This window comes from Colias philodice, chromosome 16 (genome assembly GCF_061535455.1).
Source record: "Colias philodice isolate Cphi_HAF_F1 chromosome 16, ilColPhil1 Martin Lab GWU primary, whole genome shotgun sequence".
Taxonomy (NCBI): Eukaryota; Metazoa; Arthropoda; class Insecta; order Lepidoptera; family Pieridae; genus Colias; species Colias philodice.
In genome coordinates, this window is record NC_143101.1 from 5,924,205 (window position 1) to 5,951,420 (window position 27,216).

Consider the following 27,216-nt stretch of genomic DNA (forward strand, 5'->3'; position numbering starts at 1 on the left):
AACGATCCAAACAGTTCATCAGAGAACTCTCTATGATAGATCCGTTACAATACGCATAAGTATGCGACTTCTCTACGCAGTGATAGAGAATGAAGCCGAGAACGAGTCGCACAGCGCATAATGACCCATTGTTCTAAAATATATTCTTCATGTTTAGATAGATATTATGTTGTTGGACCCATTAGTGTAATTTTAACAAAAAATATCAATGTCCATTATAGGAACCAAAGCAAATCCAGTCATGGACAATTGTTGTACAATATTGGAACCCTTTGTTTGAAATGGTCGTGATAGGTATATTATTAATCAGAAAGAAAAGACAATACAGAAAAGCGCATGTAATTTTCAACCTTTACAAAAAGTTTATTTTCGACATATGTCCATAAATGGATATATCAGTAGAATTAAATCCAGTTATGAACACTGATGAATTTTATTTAAACAACATAACCTATCATGATACTAAATCGTGTAATATTTCGTACACTTAACTACTATAAATAAAAGTAATATCAGATTTTGCTGACATTAATACAAAAATTCTTATAACCAAAATTGTGTCCTCACTTCCTTAAGGATTTTCTTAGTAAAAACGGATTTCTTCGAAACGAGTCGCAGCATCTAAACATAACGTTCTGCCATCTTCAAACATTTTGGCCGAATAAGATGAAATGTCGTATTTTGATAGCTTATGAACCAAACTTTTATTTTAAGTATTGCCAAATTATATAACGTTAATTTTGGTCTTAATAATTAAATTTAATATTTATTTTGTCCATTACTGGATGCTTGTCCACGACTGGTGCCGTTACAATTATACAAATTATTCGAAAAAATATTTGTCCTACAAAATCTATGGTTTGATCAAAGAGTCCCCTCTTTCCAATGTGTATCGACTATCGATACGAGGTCATCATAAATGATTACTAACCAGCTGATTTTTTTGTTTTCACTTAGTTAATATTTATATAATTCAACAGACATATTGTCCTACAAATTGCGTAATAAATATTTGAAAACCATCAAATCAAAAAAAATTATCCTAGTTACCTCTGTTAGCTACCACAATCGAGAGTTTCGTACATGAAATTATTGGTCGTCTCATCAAAATAAAGCTACTCACGGAAAATTAGCTTGATAGTAATCACTTGCAAAAATGGGCGATGGATCCTGAACTATAGGAAGTAGGATTACATTATCTCTCCGGTTATCGAGTATCGAGTAACGAATAAAGTTCAATTAAAATATAATTTAAATATCATTTACTTTGAGAATTCATCGTCGTTTTATCGTAACTATTGATAGTTGATGTCGATTCAGATTAAAGATTTGATAAAATATGTTTGGGTTATCTATTTAGGGGCCTTAGACAAAGTAACAATTAAAAAACGATAACGAAGTTAGAAAAGGCAAAAATGTATGGGATTGACATACGCCGCGTTAGATCACGTGGTCTATCTAATGTCAATCCCATACATTTTTCATTTTCTAACTTCGTTATCGTTTTTTAATTGTTACTTTGTCTACAGGGCTAGGGCAGACAACTAAAATTCGTATAATCCATTTCCACAATCTATTTCGGCTCATAGATGTGTACTCTCAACGTCTCAAAGCGACATCAGAATATTGCCACAGTATTAAAATTTCTATTGTATTTTATTTTTTAACTAGCGGTCCGCCCCGGCTTCGCCCGTGGTACATGTTTACGTTTTCTCTACATAAGAACCATCCTCGTACTTCAAGGAATATAATAAAAAAAGAATTATCGAAATCGGTTCAGCCGTTCTCGAGTTATGCGCTTACCAACACATTTTGCGATTCATTTTTATATATAAAAGATTAACTAAGTATTGGTTTTTCTTAATTACCTATTACCAAAAAAATAATCTATTAATTATTGTGTCCACTTAGCATAAATAGGTACCGTGGACCTAATTCCACGATAAACGAAATCCACAGTACATTGTATTAGTTAGTTGATTGAATTAAGTACCTACGTTTTTATTTTACTGAAAAAACAAAGCATAAGGCTCAATGGTCATAAATGCGTACACAGGTCATTCAACTGTGTGCATGTAGAGTTAGTACGGCGAAGACAAAGATGCTCGGATAATTGCACCAGTTTTTAACCTTTACGCATCAAGTTCAACAAGAGTGCAACAAATAGGCTCAGGAAATATGTACTTACCGTCGTTTATGTCATAAGTAGGTATACTTACGTTACATTTTTCTAGAAGCTACTAGTTAGGTACCTATCTGGTTTTGTGACGAATTTGGTTTGTGATTGGTTTATTGTTCAAAATAGAAATTCTTCCAAAACTATGCTGCTTGGAAGGTTCAACTTAGATGGAATTTTTCATGCTCTTTATTTCAATTTTGTAGAAATAATAATCGTATAATTTTTTTAATAGAGATCGGGTTAATTACCATTGACTTTGGATGGGTCTATCTCTATCCCAAACTAAACAACTAAAAAAACTTCTTCTACATGGGCGAAGCTAGGGCACAGTATTACAATATATTATTTCCTATTGTAATACTGTGGCTAGGGTAACTAGCTGTTCGTTCCAGCTTAACATATGTATAATATATTATATTTTTTTAGATAGAGAGATAGTTTTAGATGTAAATTGTATAAAGTCCTTAATTTGTTATCTATTATCTGTTACATTAACTTTATTTCACTTTATCTTAGCTGTATAATTTATCTAATAGCCTAATAGGTACCTACATGTTCTATCTATCTTTAGTAGGTAAGAAATTGTGGTTTAGATCTCGTTATTTTAATTTTTAACCAAGAATAATCAACAAAGTAGCTACATTCTCACATCCATTATTTTTTATATATTTTAACAACCTATAGTATTTAATATAATTATGTATCTCAAAATAAAAAGATTTAAAAGAAATTACCTAAGTACCTACATATTGCGAGTTATTTGTCCCTGACACTGTAATCTAAATCAAACGTCAGTTCTAAATACCAAAATATTTCGATTTAATTGTTTAAACCGTTAAATTTAATCTAGGGTACACATATATAATTTATATCTATAATACAATAAAATGCGATTACCTACCTATTATATAACTAGATTTATTTATCCACACGTCATGGTGTAGCAATGTGACGTGTGATAAATCACGTGTCTATGGATTACCTTAACAAAAACATTTAAACAGAATTCGTTAATAATAATATGTTCACGTGGAAGAATATTCTTCTGAAATATGTCTATGTATGTAGGTACAACAAAAACAATCGAAACTAGAGAAATTTGACAGATCTATAATATAAAAATGAATCCCAAAATGTGTTGGTAAGCGCATAACTTGAGAACGGCTGAACCGATTTCGATAATTCTTTTTTTGTTTAATTCCTTGAAGTACGAGGATGGTTCTTATGTAGAGAAAACGTAAATACGTACCACGGGCGAAGCCGGAGCGGACCGCTAGTTTATAATAAACGTGCTTGATCTAACATACAATCAATAAGAAGTGGGTAGGTAGTCATTAATTGTTTTTAAGCATTGAGGTATTATACATAGTAAATCAATGTTTTTAAGATATAATAATATAACCATAATATTGTGGTACTATTATGAATTCTGTGATATTGTACAAAAATGTAAATTCAATTTATGTTAACTAAATCACGCTGATTCTTATAATATGTAGTTTGTTTGAGTTTCAGACGACAGACAGTTTGTGGTTCTAAACAATTTGTGGTTTGCATTAAAAACAAAAAAAAAATTTCGATAATACCACAGAATACTTAATAGTAGGTAACGCTAATAATACCACAGATAATACCTACCTGCTTATATGAAATATTAGGGCAATATAGGTCATTACTCATTAATACATTTTGATAATTACAATGATAACACGATAATATGCCAAGCTAATATTTTATTTTATCAAACGATAAAAATCATGCATCATAATCGATGGATATATTATATTATTTTGTAACAAGTAGTTAAGTAGAAAAAAAAACTATTTTATATGTTTACTAGCGGTCCGCCCCGGCTTCGCCCGTGGTACATGTTTACGTTTTCTCTACATAAGAACCATCCTCGTACTTCAAGGAATATATAATAAAAAAAGAATTATCGAAATCGGTTCAGCCGTTCTCGAGTTATGCGCTTACCAACACATTTTGCGATTCATTTTTATATATGTTTATATAATGTTAAAATTAATAAAAAATAGATTTAGGTAACTACATACTACGTTCCTATGTGATAAAATTATAGTATAAAGCGTTATAAGATTACAATATATTAGTTTTTTAGTAAGAAGATGAGAAAAGTAAAATAATACATAAATGTTTTTCCGATACAAAAACTCTGTGGAAAATGTTCCACGACTACTAACACGATAAACCAGTTTTCAAGAAAATCATTCTTAATGAATATATCTAGTAGGTATAATAATATAACTACATATAAGATTATAATACGCATTCTATTTATCCTTACTGTATAGCATTTCCTTTATACCTACTATTAAGTCTTAAATTACTATTACGTCTTAAAGCCTTTGTTTGCTTTATGTATATCTCTTTTCTAAACAATTATACTACATTTTAAATTGTAATTATTCACTGATTTTAACAGTGTCGGGTGAAGCACCTCGCGTGACCTATTAAGGCATTGAATAAATAATTTTGGAATAATCGATTTATTCCGTAAACCGTAAACGTATGTAGGTATATGTTACGTGATCTTTGTTCTCTATGCTCAAAAACAATAAGCCCAAATAAACATTTTACGAGGGAAAAATTTTGTTTTTTTTAGCTTGAATTAGTTATACATATCTATACCTACGTGTTATATGAGTAATACATATTATTATTACGGTCTATGTTGTTTGGTTTAACCCGGAACTCTCATATTAGTGTAAGTATTTTATGTTAGGTATGATCACGGTATGATATTATTTAGCGTAGGTATGTTTTGTATGTTTTTATTGTAAGGAGGATTTATATTGAGGTAAAAAATAGGTACCTTAGGTGTATTTATTTCTGAGCAGTTGGTCGTAAATGGTCGTAAATGTGAATAGGTAGGTACCTAATGCGTAAATAAATGATTTAATTTCGATAAATAATCTTAATGTTCGTCGTCAATTTGGTTCGATGTTATCACCACTTTAGATCAAATGGATAAGTACATAATATTATAGTACCTACAGCATTATATCTTAGAGATACTTATCATTTATCAATATCATATTAATAAATTTATTAAAATTATTAGGTACACATATATACATATACATACTTCCATTCCTCAATTATTATTTTTCTAGAATCGCTTTCTAGTTTCTGGCATACAGTGCTACTTGTCCCGGGTTTGTCAGGATAAAAAACAGCATATTAACGTAACGGCACCAGTCTTGTACAGATTAAGGAAAAAATTGAGGTTTTTTGCAAATTTCTCGTAGGTTTTTTAACTTTATTGGATATTGTTTAGTTATACCTTTAGTTCAATGTTAGTTTGACGTAACCAAAGTTAGAAAAAAGATTACAATGCATAAATAATGAAGTTATTTATAAATTAAAAAACCACTTTTTTGCACCAGTGTTGGACAGTGAAAAATCTAATGATGGACACCCAGTTTTGGACAACATCCAGTTATGAACACCCATTTATGGACTGTACCTAATGTCGTTTCTCCAGTTATTTACACTTGGAGAAGACTTATAGTTATCAATAGAATCTTGAAAATGATGATTGGAATACAATAAATCGGGGATGTATTTATAAAAAATAGTACTTATATTCATTATTTTGCATACTTATAATATTTAAAACAGTCTTAATTTCCATTTTCTAGACAAAAATTGGACAAATGCATCGTTAAATACGAGTTATATGTCCGTTAAGAAACACCAATATGGTTTTTTTTCTCAATAAGTCAGGGATGAAAAATATAACTAAAAAAAGTACAGCCATTCCATCCATTTTGGGACTTCTTCGTCTTCGTCATATCGCTCTAGGGGGGTAGATGGTAGAGATTGTCTAATCTAAAAATGAACGCCCCTCCACTAAACTTAATTGTTTCAATGTGTGAGGACAAATAATTATTGAACCACTTTATATGTGTGCGCGCGGCGATTCTACTGCAAACTTTGACTGTCTCGCGCACTGATTTGTCAACTAATCGGGCGATCAGTTCAGGTGCCTAGCATTGTATGGCGGGGAGAGCGCGCTATGTACGGAATGACACGTCCGTTCTGTCGTGCATCGCGTCATTTATGCACTAGTTGGCCAACTGGTCCTGTCGTTCGGGCATGGATTGGACTGGAGGACTGAACGACCAAATGAGGCAGACCAATTTGTGTGTATTGCGTCTATACACGTACTTTGAATGTGAGCGTAAACACAGTGGAGGGGCGTTCATTTTTAGATTAGACAATCTCTACCCGCTTCACGATGTTCCGCCATATCTCTCTGTTACCTGGCATTCCGCTACTCTCGTGAAGTGAATCGCCAATCTGAATCCGCCAGCAGCCTTAATCTGATCGGTCCATCGATATGGATGGACTGATGGCACGAGGCAAAAAGCTTTTTTTAAACTGTTGTCAAGATGGTGTGGATGAAATTAAAGCGTGTGTGCTATATGGTGGTGGAATTTAGCAGCAGACAACGATCCAAACAGTTCATCAGAGAACTCTCTATGATAGATGCGTAACAATAAGCATAAGTATGCGACTTCTCTACGCAGTGATAGAGAATGAAGCCGAGAACGAGTCGCACAGCACATAATGACCCATTGTTCTAAAATATATTCTTCATGTTTAGATAGATATTATGTTGTTGGACCCATTAGTGTAATTTTAACAAAAAATATCAATGTCCATTATAGGAACCAAAGCAAATCCAGTCATGGACAATTGTTGTACAATATTGGAACCCTTTGTTTGAAATGGTCGTGATAGGTATATTATTAATCAGAAAGAAAAGACAATACAGAAAAGCGCATGTAATTAATACCTTTAAAAAAAGTTTATTTTCGACATATGTCCATAAATGGATATACCCATAGAATTAAATCCAGTTATGGACACTGATGAATTTTATTTAAACAATATAACCTATCATGATACTAAATCGTGTAATATTTCGTACACCTAACTACTATAAATAAAAGTAATATCAAATTTTGCTGACATTTATACAAAAATTCTTATAACCAAAATTGTGTCCTCACTTCCTTAAGGATTTTCTTAGTAAAAACGGATTTCTTCGAAACGAGTCGCAGCAACTAAACATAACGTTCTGCCATCTTCAAACATTTTGGCCGAATAAGATGAAATGTCGTATTTTGATAGCTTATGAACCGAACTTTTATTTTGAGTATTGCCAAATTATATAACGTTAATTTTGGTCTTAATATTTAAATTTAATATTTATTTTGTCCATTACTGGATGCTTGTCCACGACTGGTGCCGTTACCTTAGGTAGGTATGATGAATGATGATATTGTTACTCCTGAATAGTTTTCTGTAAGTTTTTGTTAGAAAAATAATTTTCATGATTTGACCAATTGGTACTTTACCAAAGGGATACCTAACCGTTTGTAAATGTTGATAAATGATATGATTGTAGGGCCAATCCCTAGTGATTGGCCCTACAAACATACAAACTAACAAAGTTAAAAACTGTCTTTTATATTTTTTAAAACGGACGAAGGCAGGAAGTAGCTTGTTTATAAAAAGTCTTAAATAAAACTGTCGGTACTGTTAAATAAAATATGAATTGACTGTGGAATTGACAAATTTTAATATTTTTTCCCTTAATTAATTAGTACCTACCTAACGATCAATTGAAAAATACCATCTTGAACTACCTGATTAAACATCAAAAGAGGTGTGTAAACAGCGTTGTGACGTCAACGTACAGCACATTAATATTAAAATTTTACAATTTCTGTCGTATTGGTAAAACGTGGGTGTGTTTCGTATAATGCGGCGAAGTTTAAAACACCGTCCTATCAGTAATATTAGTTTAATGAGAACCTTAACTTTGTATTTGCTCGGCTAATGCTAGTTATCGTCAAGGTTTTGTGCACACCCAGCACGCTCATTTGCTACCAGTGACTGAAATCGATCGCACGTCGCAAACGATTGTATTTTCCGCGCGTTGTCACGCGAGTTGTATATCTAATTATATACGGTTTTCCCTAATAAATTTAAAAAATGTATTCCATTGCCGAGGTTACCCTGGCCTTCATGGTTCTATACCTATTCTCCTTCCTTTTTGAAGTGGTTACGGGCTTAGTTTCATAAATTTTTAAATATTTAATTAACGATGTGATATCTAATAAGAAAAATACTTTAATTTAGCTTTTAAATAATTAGTCAAATATCAATGCAAAATATAATTAAGATATGAATAGGTAATTGTTTTTAGAATCTTATTATTTATAATTAAAATGCGATAAATTATATGGTACTTTCACCACAAAGACTGCGGCACTGATTAGGTGAGTTTTTTTTTTATAATAGTTCATGCTCTAGTATAAACATATGCTATTAAAAATAAATATAATTGGAATAAACTTAAAATATAGAGTGTACCAAAAATATAATATCAGTTAATACAAAAAATCGGTATAATCCTAAATAATAATTGGATCATTACATCCTTATCAATGTCACTGTTATTGTCAAAACCGGATAATTTGTAAACTAATAGTTGTCAAAAGTGAGGAGTTTAGATTCATCAGCTGTTTTTGTGTATTTTGTGGCCTAAATAATAAAGACGATATAGAGTGAAAATGCGGTCAAGATTAATTAGTAAATATATGAAGATTCATAAACGTTATTCATCGCATAATGTGACAAAGTGGAAAAGTGTTGTAGGGTTAGAAGTTCACGCGCAGCTTAATACAAACTCAAAATTGTTTTCTGGTGCACAAAATACATTTGGTGGAGTTGTGAATAACTGTGTGTCTTTGTTCGATGCTGCTATACCCGGAACGTTACCTGTATTAAATAGGAAATGTGTCGAGTTAGGTGTTTTAACCGCATTAGCTTTTAGTTGTAAAGTCAACGAAGTATCAAGTTTTGATAGGAAACACTATTTTTATGCTGATTTACCGTCGGGCTATCAAATTACGCAACAAAGGGCTCCTTTAGCTAATGACGGTGTTATACAATTTCAGGTATAGATTATTATGTGTTTATTAACATATTGTATTATTACAATTGTTATTATAGGAATAATATGAATGAAAAACGCCTTTCTTACATTTTATCTAGCGATACGGTGTGTAGTTTTAAATTTCTTATTGACGAAAAGTTGAAAATATCATCATATCATACATACTACAAAATAATTTCTATGTTTATAGTTATTTTAATACTACAAGGAACTAATATATTATTTTAACCTTAGGTATATACTCCGGGGGTACATAAGAAGCCCTACAATAAAAGTTCAAAGATCAAACAGATACAATTAGAACAGGATAGCGGTAAATCCCTTCATGATGCAGAACTCAAGCGAAGTCTTGTGGATCTTAACAGAGCTGGAGCGCCCCTTATTGAAATAGTTTTTGAACCTGATTTAGAGGTTTGTTTATTTAATTTATTTATTTTATAAACTTCAAAAGTTGGTTAAACTTCAAAAAAAGGAGGAGGTTCTCAATTTGACCGGAATATATTTTTTATTTAGTAATTGAGTATTGATAAAGTTCAGGGTTATCCTGACATATTGTGGTATAAATACATATTGATATATGTTTATTCTAGTCAGGAACTTTCTACAGTTGTTTCTTTTCAGTTTATTTTTAAACTACAATCGCAACTGCAATCATGAAATAAATAAATATGAGTTGGTATATCGGTAGTCAGCTTGATAATCAAGTCTCTTTTTCTTTCAAATGAATGTACATCTGATAAAAATAAGATCATTTTGAGACCAAAATATAATTATTAAACATTTTATATTTCACTGAATCAATCCTTACAATGCAAAAAATGCAAATTTTTGTTTATAAATGTGTGACTTCAACATGATTTCCAGGATGTAGAAAGTATTTTTTTCTCAATGTATTATTCCAATATTATTTTGAAAATGAGAAATCTCAATTTTCTTTTAATATGTTATTCTGATATTATTTTCAGGATGGTGAAGAGGCAGCGGCGTTAGTAAAGGAATTAGTGTTAATAGTACAAAGGCTCGGAGCATGTACTGGGCGCATGGAAGAGGGTGCTTTACGAGTGGATGCTAATGTCTCTATGCATAAAGAGGGAGAACCACTGTCTACTCGAACTGAGGTAATAACATGTCACATAAAAGTAGTATTAAGCTTCTAAAACAGATCATTTTTACTTGATTTTGATTTGATTGTGATGCGAGTTTGAACCCGAGTTCTTTTCCTAATAGTGGTAATTGAATTACTATATTTTTTTAGTCTATATTTACTTTTATTATTAAAAGGAAATATTGTTTTTGTATGTTATAGCATAATCAATTTTAAAAAAATATTTTATCATTAATAGGCTAATCTTATTGGCTATGGAAACATTATAATACAATATTAATGACAAAGATTTGTTATTTTATAAGAGGAGAGGTACTTTATTGTATTTTAATAAACAATTTACTTTTTTATTTCTTTCATTGCAATTATAATATTATAAAAATAACAAGAAAGTTTATAAATTTATAAGAAAGTTTAGTATTTAATTCATAGCTGTCACGAAGAAGTGTTCTATTGATAAACATGCAACATTAAATAAAACGAAACAAAATGAATTGTTACAGATTAAAAATATCGGTTCCATCCGCGGTGTCGCAAGTGCTGTTCGACACGAAATAGATCGCCAACAATCCGTACTTGAAAATGGCGGGAAAATTATAAACGAAACTAGAGCGTGGGATGCCGTTGCCAAGGTTACAGTGCCGATGCGAGACAAAGAAGTTGTTCAAGATTACAGGTAAAAGAATTTTTATATTGGAACAATAGACATTTTTAAAACGAAGAGATAATCTGGAACGTCTAACTCATATATTTGATCGTCCAACTGTTTGGTCTACACGTAATCTATACTTAATTTTATAAAGCTGAAGAGTTTGTTTGTTTGAACGCGCTAATCTCATCAACTACTGGTCCGATTCGAAAAATTCTTTTGGTGTTAGATAGCCCATTTATCGAGGAAGGCTATATGCTTTATATGATCACGCTAAGACCAATAGGAGCGGAGCAATGCGGGTAAAACCGCGTGGCACAGCTAGTTATTAATGAAGCAAGAAAGAAAAAATACTTTTGAAATCAATGATATTATAAGTAAAAAAATGTAGACTTTGGATCATAAGTTACCTACACAACATTTCACAACACAACATCTTCAAAAACGACACACTATTACGCACACACGATTAGATGTCAGAGTAAGATGGCATGATTCAACTATCGGGAGCGAAATACATAGATACATAAAAAGTAAATTGTGGCTAATTAGCCACATTATATCTTTTCACTTATAATATCATTGATTTTAATTCGTTTTTTTTTAATAGGTTAATCTGGTATTATGGAAACCCAAATACGTACAACCTATCTACAGTTCTTTACAAAATAATTTAAAACGCGAGCTATTGTTTTTGCCGATGCGATTTTGCAAATTCACTATACATTATTTTTATTAAACCTATAGCGATAGTTTCACCTGTTCTTACATATTTATGCATATGCGCAAATGTGAATGTGCTAAACATAACATCAGCTTAACCCTACTGGGGAAAATGTTATGAAATGTTATATAACATTTTACATAGGTATTCATTCAGTAAATAGGATTTAACATGTAGTTTCCTTAGAAGCGTTAAAATAGTTTACGCACGTGTCAGCCATAAGTAGTTATTTTTCTTTGTTTCGTAATATACCTATTATAAATAAACATAAGGAAGCGTCTTTTAATCCTGTTTTGATATGGTTATAAAACTACTTTGTACGTCCTTGAAGTTTATAGATATCTTTTCTAGTACAGCGTATTTACTAGTAGGTAATTATTATTCATTATTATTATAAGATACTCGCTCTTTTACGCTTCGATGACTATTTTTCCGGTCTTATACTCATAAATGTGTATTGTTTCAAAACTTACAATTAGATATGATAAAAACTTACACCAACGTATTCTTTACAGATATATGCCCGAGCCCAATTTACCGCCTCTTCGTCTAAATTTAACATCGAGACACGATACACAAGACGTCATTAGTGTGCCGCTCATAAGGGACAGGATACCAGAACTTCCAGAAGAAACTAGAACAAATCTTATAAATGACTTCGAGCTCCGTCCAGAAATAGCAATACAACTTGTAAACGAACCGACTCTTCTGGATTTCTTCCACGAACTGACGATTGACAAAAGAAGAAATCCAACAAAAGTCGCCAATCTTCTCTTAAATGATCTCTTGACTGTACTTAATAAACGTAAAATTAACGTAGCTGATTGTAAAGTAACGGTGAAACAGCTAGTCGAAGTTACAGATTTACTATTATCAACAAAGATTAATCTAGATGTTTGCCGTAATGTTTTAGATGAAATTGTAGAAAGTCCACATAAATCACCAAAACATATTGTCAAAGAAAAGGGTTGGATGTTAGTTACTGATGAAGATGAAATAACTGATAAATGTCTAAAAGTAATTGAAAATAATCCTAAATTGGTGAAACAATATAGAGATGGAAAAGTGAAGGTGTTAAAAGCTTTATTAGGTATATTAGTTAAAACATCGGATAGTAAACTTGATATGTCCTTAGCGTCTAAGAGAATGGAGGAATTGTTGAAAAAATAAAGATATATTTAAATTGCACTTTGTTTTATTTTCGTAACGTAGTCATTAAACAGTATATTATGCCCGACCTTGATGAAAAAGAGTTGCAGTCTGTATCATTAGCAGAGGCATTCAGTATTGCACAATTAATTTCTACACATTGGTATGTGAAACTTGAATTTTTAAGGAACGGTTACCTAAAGATATCTGATGAAGATTCGAGAGCGATCGCTTATAACAAAATATCTGTGTATGATATAATTAATAATGTTCTAGAATTTAGATGTATTTAAGCGTTTGAACTTTAAAGAGTAATTATCGTGTGTAAAGGTTTATCCAATGACAGTTTTTGTAAACTGTATATTTGTTATATTTTGTTACCTCCGAGGACCGAGGCATGTTAAAATATGTCTTGCTCCAGTAAATTAATACTGTTACCTAAATAGCCTGTAAATTACAATGCTTGCAATAATCTAACTTCTAACGTAACTTTTTATAGGCTCTACATTTAAATCAAAGTCAATTTAAAAATTACTTTTTGTTCTGGATTATACAAATCAATATTTTAAAGTGATATATGTATATATTATTAGGTAATAGTACTATAGGTAATAGTATAATATATTATTAGGTAATAGTACTATAATAATAGTAGGTAGTATACTAAGGTATAGTAATAGTACACAAACGACCGGGCTCAGGCCTTACTAGCGTGCTATAGGAGAGGCCTATTGCTTGTACTGGACAACCATAGGCTGATGATGACGATGATGATACCACTAGATTTCTTCAACATTTATTTTATTGTACCTGCGAAATGTGTTGACTGTTGATTACTGGTCTTAAACGTTGTACTTAAGAGTTATTAAAATACTTAACTCAAAACCAATCAATTTATAGTGTAAAAGATTATTTTGGGTTGTTTGTATACGTATACAAATTAGGCAGTGTTTACAAATAGAGTGAGTGGGATGTCGAGAATGCAGTTGAATGGTTAATATTTTGTATTTACCGGCGTACTTGGTATGCTTATGTTCGAAGGCTGATTGTTTAAGAGACTACGCGCCCCGAATAATTGAAGTATCAGGGATCGTAAACCATTTTTCACTTTCATTTACAATCATATTTAAATGGTTCAAAATATGAAGTAGTAAGGAAGTAGTTGTATCGCGTATACAGCGACGTTTTATTACTTGAGACAAAATTAAATAAAGTGTCGTTTAAAATATTAATTAATAAATGAAATGGGTTTTTGTGTTCTCCAATACCACCATGTATGTACCTATTGTGTGTTTGTAAGAAAAGGTAACGTAACGGCACCAGTCTTGTACAGATTATGGAAAAAATTGAAGTTTTTTTCAAATTTCTCATAGGTTTTTTAACTTTATTGGATACTGTTTAGTTATACCTTTCGTTCAGTGTGAGTTTAAGGTAACCGATGTTAGAAAAAAGATTACAATGCATAAATAATGAAGTTATTTATAAATTAAAAAAAATACACTTTTTTCACCAGTTTTGGACAGTTAAAATGTTAGTTATAGTTATCAATGTTATCAAAAGTTAATAAATATCAACTTAAATAATAGCATTAGGTATTTTTTTCTTATAATTTCAACAAGCAGAGATTACATGCATTGACAACATCTATAAATACTAATTTTATAAAGCTGAAGAGTTTGTTTGTTTGTTTGTTTGCTTGCTTGAACGCGCTAATCTCAGGAACCACGTGTCCGATTTAAATAATTAATTCACTGTTAGATATTTCAGTTATTGAGGAAAGCTATAGCCTATAAGGCTGTAATATATCATAACACTAAGACCAATAGAAGTGGAGCAATGCGGGTAAAACCGTGGGGAACAGCTAGTTGCTAATAATACTGAAAATGGTTGCTGATACCTGCCAACCCTCAACATTCGTTACTGAAGGCAATGTGTCAACAATACATCTTTATTTACGTGTGATTACATCAACTTAATCGTGGTCCTCATTACTACTTTTCATTTAGTTTACGGCGCTAGTTGCTAACATAATGTGGACCAAAATTATTCCCGTTCTAACAGTTTTATTTCCAATTATAATATGTGAATTAACCGCTCCAGGAATAGATAGAACTGTAAGCCATGGTGTTAAAAGTGTTGGATTTAATATAGTATACGGTGATGAAGATATGCAAGTAATTAACGAAGTTGTTAGCAATGAAGAGAAGATAGATACTTTGAAAAGCAAAATTAATTTAAATGAAGCTTTGCCTCCGCTACCATATGAAGATGTAAAATGTTTGATGTCTGTTGATCGATATTGTTCAAAATCTATGCGTGCTATAAAGAGTAAGTAGGCTTTTAACCAAGTTAAAGATTAACTTTTATTTCTAAATCTCAGTATATTTAAATTGCCAACGAAAAATGATTTTTTTCATATTTTTTATCAACAAGGTTTAAAAAACCTTATAATTGATTTAATACTTTTAAATGTTATTACAGATGTTTTAATAGATGCATTAAAAGATGACTGCGCTAAATGTTCTACTGATGAAAAACAAAGCGCGGGAAAAATTGTCGCGTCCATGATGGCGCACGATCCTGTTGCGTGGAAGTTGTTTCTCACCAGGTACGACAGCCTCCACAAAATCCAAAGGATTGTTGGATAAATATGTAAGGTTCGCTTATATTTTTATAGAGCTCTTTTAATCAGTACCTATAGGTAATAACCGAATAACGTAAACTTAGAGTGAGTTTTATGTTCATGACCATGTTCATGACTAAAATTAATTAATATCACAATACAAATTCATTAAATATACCTAATTTAAACCATTCTATGTTATATTTATTTTGTGTACATATTATCTACAATTTTCAAATTGAGAAACGCTTCTTTACTGTCATTTTTGTAAAGGCAAAATTTTCCACGCAGATATTAATATCAAAAATGTATGTAAGTAGGTATTATCACAGTATTACAATATTACCTATATATTGTAATACTTGTGGTATAATGATGTAAATAATCCCCCAATCCCCTTTAGGATAATTTTCTCTAAGGTAATTTCCTATTATTAATTACAGGACAGCATTAATTATTTTACCAAAAAAGGAGCCGCCTAAAGAAGAAAAACATAAATACAAAATTATAGGATCACCAGAATACATAGAAAATAAGAGAAATCGATATACAATGCCTGGTGTGAAAGTAAGAGTAAAAAGATATGCTGTTGAGAAAATAAATTAAATCTGACTTAACTAAATAACTTGCCAGTGATATGATGAATATTTTAAGTTTCTATTTAATTATAGAGTACTTTTAAAAGCCCCTCGAATAATAGATACTTTTTTGTGATTAAGTAATAATAACAATGTTTTTAAAGCTATACAGTAGTAACTATAAGTTGAAAGTTGAATTTTTGGCGGATTTTAAATTGTGGCGGGATAAATAATATTTAAAGTATTATATATTAAAATGCGTTAAAACGCTTCATTTCAAAATTGAATTTAAAATAAATTCATGTAAAATTTAACAAGTAAATAACTACTAGCTAGTGTGTTTTACTATTAGCCTAAATTAAAATTAATTAATTCAAAATTGAATAAGCTGTAAATATTTAATAGAAGTACGGTAAAACTGTACATTATAGGGCGTGGAGTTGACAGTTGTAAATTTGACAAAAATTTTTTCACCAAATTTGACACTGTCAAAACAATAAATATGCGTTACAAAAACAAGATAGAGTAACTTTCTATAGTAATTTTCCGATTTTCAAAAATTCGTAACTCAAAAACTAAAAGTTTCCTCAAAGTGAAATTTCAGATTTAGGTTCCATAGGACATGAGCTAACCACAAAAAAAATTACGACTCAACTCCACGCCCTATAATGTACAGTTTAGCCAACAAGTTCAATGTTAGATTAAGAATTCGAAAAATAAAGTCTTAACTAAAATGAAATTTGTATTATTTGTACTTTAAGAAAAACTGTAAATGCATTGCTATACCCAAATTTTATTAGCGTTTCGTAATGCGGTTTACATCGAGTTTCAATCAGTGAAGTTCATCATCTATACTAGTTTGAAACTGTGGAATTCACCTGGTTTTTACGAGTTATGTACTGCAAACGGTAACTACCATCTGGATTGAACCTGAAAAAAAATAACTTTTCTTTATCAGTGAAATAACTATGTACATAATGTATTTTTATTGCTCCTACTCAAAAACACAAGCAAAACGTGAATCAGTAAAAGTGTTATGATATTTTTGTAAGGCTTATAGAAATTTAGAACTAATTTACTTTTCCTCTAGCTTCTTCCAGTCTTCGGGTCTGTTATCTATGATGAACTGCATTACTTTATCTGCACCCTCTCTTTGACGCTCAGTACATTTCTTGCAATCATTTTGAATCGCATCTGGCAGGTTACCTAAAATTATTTATGTTTTATGATTTAGTCCTAATTAATTGATCAACGAAACAGAAGTTAGATCAAAAGGAAAACAAATCTCCTAATATTTGCTACGGTAAAGACTGTATGTAGTTTGCGCTATGCATTTATTTGAAGGATTCCATTTATCTTATATATAAAAATGAATCGCAAAATTTGTTGGTAAGCGCATAACTCGAGAACGGCTGAACCGATTTCGATAATTCTTTTTTTATTATATTCCTTGAAGTACGAGGATGGTTTTTATGTAGAGAAAACGTAAATATGTACCACGGGCGAAGCCGGGGCGGACCGCTAGTCTTATATATAAAAATGAATCGCAAAATGTGTTGGTAAGCACATAACTCGAGAACGGGTGGACCGATTTCGATAATTCTTTTTTTATTATATTCCTTGAAGTACGAGAATGGTTTTTATGTAGAGAAAACGTAAATATGTACCACGGGCGAAGCCGGGGCGGACCGCTAGTTTATTATATCATTTGACTATTCTCTAAGTGTAGATATAGATGCAACATATCAAAGCAAAGCATGTTAATAGTAAGACATAGGTGAAACTTAATCATATTTTGATTATTATATTTATTGTAAATTGTATACGCCACCGGCAAGGCGTGTCTTTTTATACCACATGTTACTTAACTCTCTTTTTGGGCGCCTTTTAGACTTTAGCAGTATGAATAGTAAGTATAATCATCTTAAATTTTAAGTTAAAATAATGATTATTACGTCTCAATTCCTTGCCGTCGGGAGTACATGGTCCCTGGTCCAATAAACAGTTCACATAGCCATCAAGTAATCTCTCACTGGATAAAACCTCATCTAAGTTGACATTATCGTATTTTGTAGTATATGTTGAATTTTCGCAATAACATTGAGCATACAGGAGGAAAAATAGTATTATTGTAATATATTTAGTCATAGTATCTGTAAAATAAATAAAATTATAGAGTAATTAACTTATTAATTAGTGAATTATAAAATATTAAAAAATATTTATAACAACTTAAAAAATATTAACTTAATAACATATGTACCAGCAATTTGTTAAAATTTTTAAATGAATGCAAATTTTTTTCCTGAACACGAATTTCAGAATAAAAAAATACAAATACACGAAACAGAATAGGCATATAAAATTAACATGTAACAATAATATTTTATTTGTATTTAACAGATATTGTTTAGTTTTTTTGTAATGTATTAGCAAAATTGTACCTACCTGTTGTGTTCAGGATACTGGCCGAATAATATTTTTTTCACGTTTGATTCCCTATTTATAAATAAATTTGAAATACAGTAGGGTATATATGTTTACAGAAATGGTTCTAAAGTATTTTTATACGGACCAAAAATAAATTAAGAAAATATTAAATAAAAATAGATGTTTAATCCACAATATATTATTTACTCATATTTTTGATACGAAGCATTATTAAATATTCTTATTTTCTGGAAAATGGATTTATTACCTATTTATTATCCAATTGTTGTAAACCACGCTATTACTTTAAACCCCTTCATAAAGGTATCAAATGAAAAAGGGAAATTTTCATTAATTCCATCCAAGTCTACATAAATTTACTCAGGAAATACATATTATGTACTTATGCACGTTTTCAAAGATTGTTTAATTTTCTATAATTGTTAATAAATATGTATATGTATAATTTCACGTATGAGTTTATATAATAATATTTTCAATGATTTTATTTATATAATATAAAATGAAATTAACAATATTCTTATTACTTACTTAGGTTTTTCCAATGACTGTACAATAAAAATTACTCAAATTATTTACCAAATAAGATTATGGTAATTGTTTACTATTACAAGCATGTGATTACTTTATAGCATGCGATATGTTTATTGTCATGATTAAAGTTTAGGATTTGATTTTACAGAACGTAGAGCGCTACCATACGCTCTACATTCTGTAAATGAGTAATGTCAGGATAGTAAAGGTATATTAATTTCACTCAAACTTATATAATATGTTCCTATGTGATGTTGTTTCTGTCAGTGTTCCTGTACCTGAGATTTAAACCGGGCAATTGCCCAACTTTCATTTTCACTTTTCGGAGACCGAGCGAGATTTCTGTTGTATTGTTGTAGCATAGTGGAAAAGCGCAGCTTAAAAGCTATTGTTTTGCTGCTAATTTTGTAATGCACTATATACGTTCTGTATTTTTTATAGAGTCTGTTATGCTTATGCCATAATTTGTGGGTATTAGTACAACGGCTACAATATTTTCTTGTCTCCTCAAAAATCAAACATGTTGGACTGAGCTCGACTCCACCATATCTGCCTAATAAAATCGTTTGTGAGATTAATAAAAGTATTCAGTCGTTATTTGTGTTATAATTATATAATATAACAAAGGTGATATCACTTTTGTTCTGATAAAATGCGGAAATTTCCACATTTAAGTCCATTTAACAAAACTTGCCTTTACCCCTGACTCTAGAGAAATCTTGCCTTTACCCTTGACTCTTTCGGAAGATTGATGTGACTGATGAATTAACTTGGCTACCGTAATTATTTTGTATGTCATTGACCTTAAACAGGTTTTGTTATTATACATATTTATGTAAAGAAATTGAGCTGATTGTAAAATTTGTCAGAAATTTACTGTCGCAACTTTTTTAACAGGAATAGAGGGGAATCCTGGAGAAACTCGAAAATCCGATAAATCTTGTGATCTCAAATATGTCTAAATCCACGAAATTAAAAAGAACCTAACTATTGGTATGGAAATGTGCTGAAAATTATGGAAGTATTATTAGACTTATATCACATAACGAATAACATTAAATCTACACATAGGTTTATTTTATTTCTGTCGTGTATTCAATAGCCAGATGAATAGCACTGCTAAAATAATTCACACTACCATGTGAAAACCCATTTAATAAGTTAATTTTGTGATTAAAGAATCAACGTTTACTATAAATGTAGAAAACACAAGACAGTCAGAGTCGCTAGCAAAATATAAATAGTCTATTTAACTTCAAATTTATGGTGAAGATTTGCGTGTTATGATAATTTATCAACTGATCTCGGCTATTTTTTCCAACTATACTGTCTTGAGTCTTTGAAATGAATCCTAGCGTGATGTCGGAGAAAAAGTCAACATGGAAATATTTGTACTTCGTACATATTTGCAGTATAGATTTACTTAGCTATGGTAGTGTCATACCCGTTCTACGAATTATATTCATTTGAAGGAAAATAACACGAGATGAATATGAAATATGAACTCTATAGGTACATGCGTGTTTATCGTTTACAATACGATAGTCTTGTACTACTTTTGCTTGATTCTTATTATAAGCGTATAAGTACGAAAATAGTATATTTTTTTAACTTTATAATAACAACGTTTGAATGCATTTACTTAAATCTATGATTCCATTAACTCTTACCTTGCAATGTTACGTCAAAGGTCGACGTTGTATTTTATTAGTTTACACGGATAGCCTTAACTTAATATATTTTTAGCCCATTTAAATGTTGTTTATGTCCTCCAGAGTTAACAGGTAATATAATAAACACAATTCTAACTAGGAGATTTTCCAGTCTTAAGTAGAACCAATACAAGATTCTTAAAATTGGCATGTCACTTTGATAATATTCAAGATTTTATTTTTAAATTATGGTATAATAGGAGCAGAATACATTTAAAGATTCTATGTTTAGCTAAAATATATAATTCATGTTAACAGTTTTGATCTTTAATTTTATATAAAGCTTTACTCAATTCAAAACTATTTTTGGACATCAAAATCTATATCCATAAACGGTTTTAATATCGAAAATGGATATATGCGTTATAAGATCGTTTAAAGGTTATTTACTATGTACCTATATTAAAAAGTAGACATTTTTTAAATCGCTGATTGGCTCAATAAGTATTATTGCAATTTATAGTGGTATCTATTGGGTCAGGTGTGACGCACAATAGTGTATATGATGACGGATCAACAAACTTTTTTAAAGCTTTTAATATTCCCACCAACCAGTTCTAAGGCGCTTTGGCTTTGTGAAGATGTATACAGATGTATGACAGCCAAATTTAATTAGCACTTTGTGACGAAATATTCCCCGAACGCTATGAGTAGATAAAAAACGAGTTTACATTGACGAAAAGATCTTGATTTTTTTATCCTATAAAAACTAGACGTGACATGTAGCCTCCCAATTTCGTGGTCATCTGTGCTCGTCGAGTCGTGTGTGTAAAAAAATATTTGAGGTATTCTTTTTTTAAATTTTTTGTACAACATATTTCGCTGTTGAATTGTTCTACGCAAAGCTTTGTGTTCTTTGTCATTACTCTTAGCTTTTTATTCTTAGATTATTAAAAGTAATCCACATATTTTATTTAGTTTCATAGCAAAAGAATAGCACCGATAAAAAAAAGCTTTGTTTGAAAGTTATACGAAACTGTTGATACGCGCTTGTATCTGCAGAGTTAAGACATTGCTGTTTACTATAAATAATTTTTAATGTTATTCTTTTAGAATGAAGGGTGCAGTATTATGTGTTTTGGGGCTGATAGCTGTCGCTGCAGCTCTGCCACAATTACAATACACGGATCGTTTTGATAACATCAATATTGAAGAAATCCTTGGCAACCCTCGACTCTTGAAAGCATACATAAACTGTGTATTGGACAAGGGAAAATGTACCAACGAAGGCAGGGAGTTGAAATGTGAGTATTTTATTTATGTTACTAATATGTATTAAGTTAATTTTGTTTTCCGAGGCAGATAAAGGGTTAAGTTCACTAATTCTTTATAAAACAATTCTCGGGTATCAAAATATCTCCATACCAAATTTCATGCAAATTGTTTCAGTAGTTTAGGCTTGATTGAGTAACAGACAGACAGACAGAGATACTTTCGCATTTATAACATTAGTATGGATTTGGCCTATTGTATATCTTATAAATAATACAATTGTGTGGATATAAAATATATTATGTAGATTATACCTATTGTGCTGTTTTTATCTCGTGGTTGACTTGGTTTTATTTTTATTTGTAATTGAGCTTATAGCCCTGACTGACTACTGAGGCTATTTTGTGGTTTATAACAGAATAAATTAAATCTGCGGTTGTTTTTATTTTGTATGTAAAGCAAATGCAAATATTGAGTGTAATTAACAATGTTGTTATAACAAATAGGTATTATAGTGAAAAATAAATCCCCTGTATGGACGTTAATCTATCTTCTTATATATAAAAATGAATCGCAAAATGTGTTGGTAAGCGCTTAACTCGAGAACGGCTGAACCGATTTCGATAATTCTTTTTTATTGTATTCCTTGAAGTACGAGGATGGTTCTTATGTAGAGAAAACGTAAATATGTATCACGGGCGAAGCCGGGGCGGACCGCTAGTACGTAGGTATATAAAAATAGAAGTAAATAACGTTAACGATGTCATGTTCTACAAAGGTTATATATAAAAAACTTATATTATTTTGTCTTACACTTTTAATTGTTATGATTCTAATTTCTTTTTTATTTGATTACCACTAAGTCGAGACTCCGTCTATAAAATATAGCAGCTGAATACCATACTGTACTATGCTTTTAAGCTTCACTATGTAATTATGATTTTTTTTACAGCACACATTCGTGAAGCTTTAGAGAACCATTGCGCTAAATGCACTGATACCCAACGCAAGGGAACACGTACTGTTATTGGACATCTCATCAACCAGGACCCAACATCTTGGAACCAATTAGTGGACAAATATGATCCTAGTAGAAGATATGTCGTCAAATACGAAAACGAATTGAGGAGTATTGCCGCCTAATTTTATTGAAAAGAAACAGACATGAGACTGCATGGATTGGAGTGAAAAGTTTATAATGTATGTGACAGGTGTACATTACATGTATTTGCAAACTCGTCATTTTTAAGTCTTAAGTATAGGTATTATTTAAATAAATATTATTTCTCGTTTTTATTTCGTTTTCATTTGACTCCTCGTGCAGGTTAAGGTCGAATTGGAATTATGATGGTTGCCAGGTGAAAATATGAATATTATGTTTATAATAATATAAAGATAAAAATCCTTAAACACTCTCAAATAAGATGAACTCATACAATGACTGTATTGCCACCGATCCTTTTTATGTGTACGAAGTTTGAATTAAGTAAATATGTAGTAAATACGTCCGTTTAAAAGTGGGGTCAAAATCGAGTCTTAAAACTGTGATTGACTAATTATAATAATTGGAGAAAAATATTCATTTCTGCACCCCATACACCCTGAATATTCATATAAAATTAGGTTGATAAAATACAAAATAAATAATTCTGCGCTCTGAGTGAATGAACTCTATATTATTGCTTATGCATAAAACCACCATATAACCAACTAGAAAATAGTGTGAATCGTTGTTTTTGGATATGGTGGAGCAAACTAAGCCACACATATTTTTATACATACAATATTATACTGGTCAGAAAAAAAACGTAGCTATATAATCAATATATTGCACGCACGGAGGTTAATAAGTACACGGATAAAATGTATAATGGATAATCTTGAATAAAAACGAAATGTACTGACAAAAACACAGCTATATTTTTCTTTATACTTATATTTTTCTTTTTCCCTCAATTTTTAGTTATTTATTATTTGCACATAGATATTATAATAAATAATAATATAAGTTAAGATGCAAAGAAATTCACTCAGTTTTTAAAATTGATAATTGTGTCATTGTATTTTTGTCTGATTATTAAATGTCAATATATTTTATTAATAGGCTTTTTTATCAAAATAAAGGACAACATACTCATGTATGCCCAATGTGATGTTCGCTCGTTTAATTCCTTTCTTACCACAATACTGGAGTAGCACTGATAATATAAAGGCCCATTTACAAGACGCATATTTCTTGCCTGTTGCATAAAATTTTCATGGTGTTTTCATTCCACCTTTTTACTTACATCTGCATGTTCTGCTTACAATTATCATTGAATGACAATTATTGCGCGTAAAGTATTGCATTCAATTATTGAATGTATCTACAAGAAGATGGCATAATGTAAATAGGGCTTAATAGACTAGAGTAGATAATTTTTGAAACAAAAAAAAAATCGCAGTCGGATGAAACCCATTAGAAAAGGAGGGGAATATGATAAAAATGTAAGGAAAAATAAATTACGGTCAATCCGAGTTCGGGAAGCGGGAGGGGGGAGCTTTTAAGAGAAAAAAATGGTTTCTCTCGATTTCCGGCAAAACTACAAGTCCTATAGAAAAAAGTTCAATGGCAAAGTTGTAGGTAATTAAAAGTTCTACAACTTTTGTATTTACAATTTTTTCACATAACCTCAAAATTTAGGTGAAAAATTCAAAAAACCAAGTTTTTGGTCTTTTATTTTTATCTACTTCAAAATTTTTTTTTTCTACGAAATTTGGTGGAAACTTACTTTATTATGTCCCAAATACACTGTAATTTATTTGATTGAAAATATTTATTCTTTCGCCTTATTTTGAATTAATACCAAAAAAACAACCTAATTTTCAATCGAAAAGTCACCCGTCAAAATATCAGCTTTTTTCAAAAACTTGGGGTGCCTTTTATTCATTGAAATCTCTACTTTCATATGGTGTAAAAAAAATAAACACCACCATAGTAAATGTTCTCAGGAAATGCATACAAACAGTGTGAAAATAGGCTTTTACTAAATCAGGCACATGTGCCTGATTTAGTAACACATTTACTATGGTGGTGTATATTTTTTTTACACCATATGAAAGTAGAGATTTCAATGAATAAAAGGCACCCCAAGTTTTTGAAAAAAACTGATATTTTGACGGGTGACTTTTCGATTGAAAATTAGGTTGTTTTTTTGGTATTAATTCAAAATAAGGCGAAAGAATAAATATTTTCAATCAAATAAATTACAGTGTATTTGGGACATAATAAAGTAAGTTTCCACCAAATTTCGTAGAAAAAAAATAAATTTTGAAGTAGATAAAAATAAAAGACCAAAAACTTGGTTTTTTTAATTTTTCACCTAAATTTTGAGGTTATGTGAAAAAATTGTGAATACAAAAGTTGTAGAACTTTTAATTACCTACAACTTTGCCATTGAACTTTTTTCTATAGGACTTGTAGTTTTGTCGGAAATCAGGAGAAACCATTTTTTTCTCTTAAAAGCTCCCCCCTCCCACTTCCCGAACTCGGATTGACCGTAATTTATTTTTCCTTTTATTTTCATCATATTCCCCTCCTTTTCTAATGGGTTTCATCCGACTGCGATTTTTTTTATCTTTTCATTATTTTTAAAGGCTTCTACCCCAGTCTATAATACTGTGGTAACTAATTGTTATCATTTGTGAAAATGAAATATATGAAAATGCAACGCTACAGGTATTAAAACCATGTATATGTTAAGTACATGTTATCACATTTAAAAGAAACTAAAATCTTTTAGTTTGTTTTTACAATATATCCACGGTATGATTTTAGTACATAGGTATAAAAGTGTTTTGTACATTGTATCTCCTGTGAAATGGAAAAAAACATCCATTTCTTCATCGTTATTTTTGCCATGTTTTAAGGAGGAGGATCTATACTTAAACGTTATATTTTAAAAAGCGTTTGCCAATTAGTTTACATACTAGGTACTTCATACCTATAATTACATAATAAATAACCTTAAAAACATTCTTAAATGGATTTCTCGTTAAATGAATAATAGGAACAATAATTATGCCTGAACTCAGATCAAGGCGTGCATTTTTTATTATTTTCATAATTGCTGTTGCTCTAAGATTTATGTCGGAATAACGAATAAAGAATGACGTAAATTTTAATATGAAACGAATAGTGTTAGTAACCTAATGTTTTTCTAACATTTCATAGTCGTCAATAATACTTGGAAACAAAATGCGTCAGTAACATTATTTAAAATTAACATTACTTAGCACGAGCATTATTATTTTATACAGAGATTGTATCGTGAATTTATTGGCATAATATATAATTGAAAGTAATTATAGTATAGGTAATAACTACTCTTTTGATTAAATTATATTTACTGAGTAGAATTTCCAATGTAAAACGTTTTTTGGTAATTAAATGTAATTACTTAACAATTTGTTAATTTAACTTCATCCAATTAAAACAATATATTTACTATTTTTCTTTAGTTATTTATCTTTTCATTATTTCACCTTCGTAGATACAGTCTTAATTTTTAATTTACAATAGTTTAGATACTGCAAAAATACATCTTTTTGTTTAAATGTTGAATTTAAACAATAAGATGTATTTTTGAAATCGAACGAAAATTATTCCAAAATTAATTTTAATACTTATTATTAATAACTGATCCAATTAAATTCTCTGACAAAATAATTGCATAGATACTAAACTCTAAAGTATTAATTAATATACCAAAAAGAGAGGATATTAGTTTTTCTGCAGTGGGTTTTTATATCCGATTTATTTAAAGATCTCTTTATCCATAGACAGGCTCTTTTGCGTCAAACGAGTCCCGGTTTGGGTAAATCCGAGAACTGACGCTGTTTTGATGTTTGTCAAGTAAAAAACAATCAACAACCTGATGAAAAACCGGTATTGAGTCTGTAAAAGTTCCACAATATGACGTTTTTTTATCGTAAAATATATTTGCAGTGACGTTTATTTTTATAAAAATTTAGTTTAATACGAGGCAATATTATCTGAAATTATAGATTTGTATTTTTAAACCCGAAAATTTATTTATTCAATTTTGAACCTTCAAAATATGTACATACCACATGACCACCGGTTCCGAAAGCAAATTACTAGAGAGAAGAGCCGGCAAGAAAGTTTGTGAATAATTTATTTAAAGTAACTAATGTCATAGAATTGCCTGTCGAGTTTCAATTCCCAATGCTGGGCAAAGGCTACCCAAAGCGCTCCCATGAATCGAGAACTAGTAATTGTTAATCTTAATAACAAACGTGAGAAC

At 30.5% G+C, this 27,216-nt stretch overlaps 4 protein-coding genes across 4 annotated transcripts; 3 read left to right on the forward strand and 1 right to left on the reverse strand.

Annotated features, from left to right (window-relative positions):
• The first annotated feature begins 8,727 nt into the window (after window positions 1-8,727).
• On the forward strand, window positions 8,728-12,837 carry GatB (glutamyl-tRNA(Gln) amidotransferase subunit B, mitochondrial). The gene is made up of 5 exons (XM_089704680.1): window positions 8,728-9,174; window positions 9,408-9,584; window positions 10,139-10,291; window positions 10,782-10,954; window positions 12,167-12,837. The coding sequence occupies exons 1-5, from the start codon at window positions 8,788-8,790 to the stop codon at window positions 12,819-12,821; spliced, it is 1,545 nt and encodes a 514-aa protein (XP_089560806.1). The 5' UTR covers window positions 8,728-8,787; the 3' UTR covers window positions 12,822-12,837.
• A 1,934-nt stretch (window positions 12,838-14,771) lies between these two features.
• Window positions 14,772-16,235, forward strand: LOC149481685 (uncharacterized). Its single transcript, XM_089704948.1, has 3 exons — window positions 14,772-15,128; window positions 15,282-15,408; window positions 15,867-16,235. Exons 1-3 carry the CDS (start codon window positions 14,831-14,833, stop codon window positions 16,027-16,029), a joined length of 588 nt encoding a protein of 195 aa, XP_089561074.1. The 5' UTR covers window positions 14,772-14,830; the 3' UTR covers window positions 16,030-16,235.
• A 608-nt stretch (window positions 16,236-16,843) lies between these two features.
• On the reverse strand, window positions 16,844-18,149 carry LOC149481686 (ejaculatory bulb-specific protein 3-like). The gene is made up of 3 exons (XM_089705404.1): window positions 17,957-18,149; window positions 17,081-17,207; window positions 16,844-16,931 (listed from the first exon to the last, which is right to left on the reverse strand). The coding sequence occupies exons 1-3, from the start codon at window positions 18,147-18,149 to the stop codon at window positions 16,856-16,858; spliced, it is 396 nt and encodes a 131-aa protein (XP_089561530.1). The 3' UTR covers window positions 16,844-16,855.
• A 3,248-nt stretch (window positions 18,150-21,397) lies between these two features.
• LOC149481687 (allergen Tha p 1-like) lies at window positions 21,398-23,057 on the forward strand. Its single transcript, XM_089704693.1, has 3 exons — window positions 21,398-21,483; window positions 21,752-21,942; window positions 22,863-23,057. The coding sequence occupies exons 2-3, from the start codon at window positions 21,753-21,755 to the stop codon at window positions 23,051-23,053; spliced, it is 381 nt and encodes a 126-aa protein (XP_089560819.1). The 5' UTR covers window positions 21,398-21,483; window position 21,752; the 3' UTR covers window positions 23,054-23,057.
• The last annotated feature ends 4,159 nt before the right edge of the window (window positions 23,058-27,216 follow it).

Coding starts and splice junctions, on each gene's coding strand:
- GatB (XM_089704680.1), top strand. CDS start 8,788: ATGCGGTCAAGATTAATTAGTAAATATATGAAGATTCATAAACGTTAT. Junction 9,175..9,407: donor ACGGTGTTATACAATTTCAG/GTATAGATTATT, acceptor TTTTAACCTTAG/GTATATACTCCGGGGGTACA. Junction 10,292..10,781: donor CACTGTCTACTCGAACTGAG/GTAATAACATGT, acceptor GAATTGTTACAG/ATTAAAAATATCGGTTCCAT.
- LOC149481685 (XM_089704948.1), top strand. CDS start 14,831: ATGTGGACCAAAATTATTCCCGTTCTAACAGTTTTATTTCCAATTATA. Junction 15,129..15,281: donor ATCTATGCGTGCTATAAAGA/GTAAGTAGGCTT, acceptor ATGTTATTACAG/ATGTTTTAATAGATGCATTA. Junction 15,409..15,866: donor TGGAAGTTGTTTCTCACCAG/GTACGACAGCCT, acceptor TATTAATTACAG/GACAGCATTAATTATTTTAC.
- LOC149481686 (XM_089705404.1), bottom strand. CDS start 18,149: ATGACTAAATATATTACAATAATACTATTTTTCCTCCTGTATGCTCAA. Junction 17,208..17,956: donor CGACGGCAAGGAATTGAGAC/GTAATAATCATT, acceptor AAATAATTTTAG/GTAACCTGCCAGATGCGATT. Junction 16,932..17,080: donor TGGAAGAAGCTAGAGGAAAA/GTAAATTAGTTC, acceptor ATTTTTTTTCAG/GTTCAATCCAGATGGTAGTT.
- LOC149481687 (XM_089704693.1), top strand. CDS start 21,753: ATGAAGGGTGCAGTATTATGTGTTTTGGGGCTGATAGCTGTCGCTGCA. Junction 21,943..22,862: donor CGAAGGCAGGGAGTTGAAAT/GTGAGTATTTTA, acceptor TTTTTTTTACAG/CACACATTCGTGAAGCTTTA.